The sequence below is a fragment of the Rhagoletis zephyria genome, unplaced genomic scaffold (genome assembly GCF_001687245.7).
Source record: "Rhagoletis zephyria isolate East Lansing unplaced genomic scaffold, Rhagoletis_zephyria_1.1 Rzeph_scaffold_11875, whole genome shotgun sequence".
Taxonomy (NCBI): Eukaryota; Metazoa; Arthropoda; class Insecta; order Diptera; family Tephritidae; genus Rhagoletis; species Rhagoletis zephyria.
The window spans coordinates 11,900-18,316 of NW_016168950.1; the positions used below are offsets into that span (position 1 = coordinate 11,900).

The following is a 6,417-nucleotide window of genomic DNA, read 5'->3' on the forward strand; positions in this document are numbered from 1 at the left end:
ATATATATATATATAAAGTAAGAGTTGCTTTTGAATCGAAAAAGGTCAAGTTATTAAACTTTAAAATCACCAAAAACCATATTCGCTTAAACAATGCAAATAATTTATAACAGCGATACTTTTAAGATGGCCAGAAAGCCCCCATCTAAAATTTTTGTGTCTTAACTGAGTATTAACAAAATTTTATAAAGGCTGAGATTTTAAGTCGCGAATTTCGTCAAAACCCTCGCTTTTAATAAACACTGCAACCCCGTTATTGTTGCTTTAAATTCTATTAGGCCTTTAATGCGCCATCTACCGACCTTTGTTCAAAGCTGAATTCCGAAAGAAAATGAGTTCGGTCCTGTCATACTAAGGTTTCCTTTCTACTACTATAGATAATAGAAGTTTTTAATTCGTTGGAAATTTTGTGGGACTCTTTTATTAAAGATGTGGTTAATTGAGATATTTTTCCCGATTTTCGTGATAAATTTAACAGAGAATGTCTGACACCGGTGGCCCCGAACTGAAAAACCGTTGTAAAGTCGTAAGGCTATTCTGGCATATGTAGCGACTGCGTCGAAGCGTACCTTATCGGTTAGAAAAGCCTAAAATTTACAAACCTAACCATCGTTTTAAGGTTTTTTTTTCCGCCAGCCTTTTCGGACTGCCGACCATTGTGCTAACGTCGTTAAATAATAATTACAGTAATTTTCGAAATTTTCTCAAACGTTCATAACAAAAGGAAAATGAGCATAAATTGGAATTAGAAAAATTATAGCGTTTGGCATTAAGTGAATGTAATCAACAACATTTAGCCGATAATCATGCGACATTTCTTTAACCAACTGACAATGGTGAATGAGCTTAACTTAAATACGTAAGAATATATTCTGTTCATCATTATTATATATACAAATATACATACATACAAAAATACATACAATATGCAGACATTAGGGTGCTTCTTAAAATGTTAATATCGAAATTTTTTATGGGACGCCCTTTACTTCGTTCTACGTAGAAAATAATGGCATCGAAGAAAATTTAAAATTTTTTTTAATATTTTTAGGGGCCGCTACCAGATTGGAAAATAATAAAATTACCACTGAGCTTTTTGGCAGCGACCCCAAAAAATTTATTTGAAATTTTTTAATTTTCTTCGATGTTTTTATTTTGTACATAGAACGAAATGAGAGGGTGACCCATACAAAATTTTGATTTTTACATTTTAAGAAGTACCCTAGTATACACACATTTTGTGTGCACTTGTCAACTTAGATACTTAACTGCCAATCTTGCTATAAATTTTTTCCTACAAATTAAGTCAATTCACATACACACACACATATGTACATACATATGTAATAGCAAACATGCACCCACCCATTCAACTTTAATCGAGATTCGCACGATATTTAATTATTTAAACTAACGAAATTTCTAAAAACCTGCGGACAAGTTGAATGAGGCACGCATCAGCCAGCAAAGCGGCCGCCGCAGTAAATAATGACATTCGCTGGCTGGGAAATTATTGCAATCATCCATAATTACGTCCATACATGTTTGTAGATTAATTAATAATTGCATAGGTAGCCGCTACTAATTAAGTTCTGGTCGCAAAAATTTAATCAGATATAAAGAGGATTCGCGATATATGTGTGTATTTCAAAAAAGCTGCAATTAAAAATAGTTTTCTCCTTTTTGACGGAAATGCCATCACGCAGATATTAAGTGTGAGTAAAGTTGAAACGAAAAAAAAGTATAGACTTACACATGTATTTATCTACATATTTGGAAATAAAACATTTAATATGTATGTACATAAATGCAAATATTTGACACAACTTTGTTGAAACAATTTACCTGTTGAAAAAGTTAAAATTATTTTTAAAGGTAGTCATTTGCTTTGAAGTCTCTAATTTGCTATGGAAATGATAGTGAATTTTTTTAGTGACTGTCTCAGCCTCGAAAGTCTTGTCGGCTCGTAATTTGTGTGAAGTGAAAATAGGAAAATGGATAAGTATGTACATTGCCGGTTTTTTTTAACTGAAATCGGAGAAGGTATTTGTATAGTTAATTGCTTTCTCTATTTTTTTTTTGCGTTATTGAAAATGTAATGTTTTTTCGTTTCATATTTTATAAATGAATATATATTTAGTTCATTCTACAAACAGAATTTCAAACTTGGGACAAAACGAAGAAAAACCTAAAGATTTTCAGAAGAATTCCAGCTTTTTAATCAGAATTTTTGCATTGAGTTCGAGTTGGCACTTTTATAGTCCATTCTATTTTAGTATGCAAAGTGCAAGTTTAAAGATGCTAAAACCAGACAACGTATATAAATTTATATTATATCCGGAGATCGTTAACAATGATAAAAGGAAAAAAAGACTCTCTAAGGCAGGGGTTCTAAAAAACTTTTAAGTTGATGGAACCCTTACTAACCACATTTCATTTTGTGGAACCCCACATCAAATTACTAAAAATCAAAGGCAGTGCAATTTAAATACGAATAAACACTTTTACTAGAAATAGTATAAATACTTTAAATTTCAATGTGAAGAATGAAATTATTTCACTGTTAGTAATTATTGTATAAAAGAGTAGTTCGATATAATGTCTGAAAGCTGTATGAGCATTTCAGGGGTAGCATCCAATTTCGACCTGAATCTGTGCTTTGTATAAATGTAAGCTGAAGACCCTGTTGACGGAGGGAGTACGTTGTGACAGAAGGAAGCAAAATTAAGATGACCTTTTAGCGACTTCATGATATTTACTCTTAACACTAACCCAAAACTCTCGCAGAGACATAGATATTTACAAATCGTCGCCTGGGTAAAAGATTGTCGTTTGTTAATTTCGGCAGGTTGTGGGAAATCGCAATTGAAGTGCATTTTCTCAAAAACGCGAAGATAGATCTTCTCCAAAGTCCCTGAAAATGTTCCCATTCTTTGATTCCGGCCGATAGCAAATCTTGTAGACAAATCACTACCCCCTAGGCCATCGTCTCTAGCTTAAAAGCCCATTTTGCCGACACTGTGCAGTGCTTTTTTTGCACACGATATGCGCTTAGAAATAGAGGCTTTTTGACTCCTACTTTTTGTGTGGGAGATGTCAATTCTTATGTATGTAATGTATGCGCATATTTATATTGTTTACGTTTCCAATAATTCCGCAGGGTGTGTCCCTTTTAAGGTGAACTGCTAAGTGGCACGTCGGACGTACGATTGAAGTGTTGGAAGTGTTCGTAGACATAACTATTTGTATTTGCAGGCTTGATTTTTCATTAAGAACTTTTTCTAGTTACATACTCGAGTATGCTTTTTGAGATATACAATTTTCTTACTTTACTTAAGCACAACTAAAACATACATACATATGTACGTATTAAGGCAGTTTTATTATGTCAATGGTTGCATGCAAACAAACTGTTTTTTTAGTCCTTGTCTTGATAAGTAGGCGATATAAAATGCCTGCTGTTATTTTTTTGGTTTTTACACATTCTTGTACTTCTACCATTCCTTTCCCTGCAGGGAAAGCTACTAGTTGTGAACTAGAATTCAGCCCAACTCCATCTTGTTTCCATACTAGTGACTGGTATTTTCAATATGGCCTACGAAATGTCAAGTGTACGGCTATGCATTAACATTACTACTAAGTAGCATCATATTGGCTGACGACTATCCCGTCAATTCATCTCCCGTGAAAAGAATAAGAATGTCATTTTCCTCGCGGTTCAATCTCTAGGTAGCGAATTTCTTTCTTTCTGTTTCTTTAATGCATTTTTTTACTTTGAGTTTTTTATTGTACTTTTTTTACAGTACCAGATGCGGCAATTTTCTCGCGAAGCCACATCCGAAACTTTTGAGAAAAGTAATTAATTGCGTTTTAGTTTTAGCTTTGACAATTCAAAGGCAGATGTAGGAATTGGTAGGCCATCGCTTTAGCTCATGCTAGTTAATGAACTGGTATTTTTACTGATGCGTTTGGCTTTACACTGCAGGGATGATATAGTTACGTTTTGTATCTACATACATATTTATGTACATATCGCACTTTAAATCGAAAAAAGTCACAACTCAAAATTTTTAAAAATTATATTTTTTGCGATAAAGCAGTTCACATGCCGTGATTCTAACGTCCGCCAAAATTTTTTCTTCATCACTATCTTTTTTAACTGGAAAAATATTATTAAGACTGCTGTTGTTTTGCTTGCGTCACTTGTGCAGCATTTACAGGTTTTTGGCTCTCCAACACATTTGGGATTTTTCGAGTTGTGGCGCTTTTTGATTTACGTTGCGATATGTATTTATTTGCGTAACTAAGTGCCCTCAACTGATGGCCTGATCTTTCGCCAATTCATTTTTATTGGCGATAATGTGACTCAAGGACACTTAAATATAACGCACTGACAGGCATACATTGCCATTTCGTTTGGCCGTATAAAAGGTGGTAGCAGGATGTTGTGTGAGAGTTCGTAACACGGGTGACAACTTTATTCTGCTATTATTAGGCAAACTACTGTGGAAGTACAATGTTGTAAAAAGATGTATATTGAATTAAAAAAGAGCTAAGTAACTAAACATTATAACCTTCACATCGTTCTTATCATTGTAAAGGGCCTAAAGACTTCCACCTTGGCTCAAATTAAAGGTCTTGAATAGCACTATAGTGAATCCGAAAGCAGTTTTTTGTGTCGCTATAATTGAAAGGACTGGGCGTCTTCAACGGCGGTCTATTCAACTTAGATAAGTTACAACAGCAGGGGTTATTTTAACTATTTTAAGTTTAAATGTTTCCATGCCCAGTGAAGCGGGAGACACTTGAGTCATAAAATCCAAATATATGGCTTCAAGTTAATGCAACATCTGCTCAAAGCTATCTCTGCTTTTATTTTATATCAAAAATTTAATTTACAAACTTTTTCCTGTTCAGAATTATCAAATGCGGCATTTAAATTGCAAACATTTCAAACATGAAATTACACTTTTGACAGAGTGCCAAGTGATACCCTACAACGGAAGCGGAAACAGTTCAATGAACTTGCCTGAATGCAACAAAAAACGGGAATGACCAGCCATGGAGGGGGGAAAGGTTAGGAATTTAGGTGGAATATGTATTAAGTGGCGCAGCTCATAATTAACGGGCATTCATATGCAATGGCGGGCGCCAGACCGAATGCAAAAAAAACAAAAACAAACATGAATTGAGGTTTGAAACAAAAACGACGATAATGCGAACAAAATGCAACCCTTTTATTAGAACAGTAAGCGCACACTGTGGAAGGGGAAGTAGGTGGCGGTGTGTGTCAAGTGGGAATGAGTGAGGGCGGCACGTAATTGGAGAAGAAGCGAGCAGTGATTAGTGGAATGCTATAGCGGATTTGGCGCTGCATTGGAAGGCAAGAGAAAGACGAGAGGAAAGCCAAAAAGGAAAATGTAAATGAAGCAAATGAAATCGGAGGAAAGTGAGATGTAGTTCGGGCCGAGCGCTGAAGGAAACGAAAGCCGCTGTATAGACCCAGTAAAAAAAAAAAAAAAAAAAAACCAAAAAACAAAGTCTTTGAAAAACTTGTAATTCTCCATTTATAACTACGATTACTGCAAAATTGGTTCCGAATTTTCTCTTCCAACAAATATAAGCTTTATTTTCGTTATTTCCAGTCACTGAGTTCTTCGAAACGCGTTCAGAACCGAAATGAAACCAATAAATAAAAACTATTTAACTTAAATGTATTTACGTTTTGCTTTTAATTTAAAAAAAAAAAAAACTTTTTCGAAATGTTTTTTGTTTTTATTTTTGATCTGTTATCACTGTTGCAACTTTCGCATATGTACATATTTTCAGTATTCCGCGAGTGTCTTTCGATGGTAAGAAATCGAGATGATGTGCTGCACAAATTTTTTTTTCAAAAGGTCTATGAACCACAAGTAAAATGTTTAGAAAACCAACTCACCTGCTGTGCAGCCTAATGCCAATGCCAAGAGCAATGCCAGGATATGCGCTGCACTGGACATCGTTTCCGCTTTAAATAGTTGCTTTTGTTTTCGCAAATACTTAATTTTTTTTTTTTTTAATTTTCGGCTGCAAAGGCACTTGTTGCTTAATAAATAAATGCAGCTAATCTTTAGATATGTATGTATGTATGTATGTACTTTTGACTTTAGATTTTTGTTTTCTTTGGCGCAGAATAAAAACACGCCCACACACAATTTTCCCAGTAATTCGCTGTGCCAAAATCGAAAATTATTGCATTATGCACTTTTTTGAATTGGCAATTATTTTTGAAATTTTTCAGGTTTTATTTGATTTTCTAAAATTAACTGCGCCGCAAAATTATTTGCACAAAATATTGCACATAAATTTAAAATTTTTTATTTTTTGAATCAAAATTTTTAAATTTGTGTCCCGCTTGCAACTGGCCACTAAACACTA

The 6,417-nt window shown here is 34.2% G+C and overlaps 1 protein-coding gene across 1 annotated transcript in view; it reads right to left on the reverse strand.

Moving 5' to 3' along the window:
• Positions 1–6,411, reverse strand: part of LOC108377297 (uncharacterized) — a 16,482-nt gene extending 10,071 nt beyond the window's left edge. Inside the window, exon 1 of the mRNA XM_017633556.1 lies at positions 5,939–6,411. Coding sequence (XP_017489045.1) covers positions 5,939–5,999 — 61 coding nt within the window. The 5' untranslated portion in view covers positions 6,000–6,411. The remainder of the gene's footprint in view (positions 1–5,938) is intronic.
• Positions 6,412–6,417: the final 6 nt, after the last annotated feature.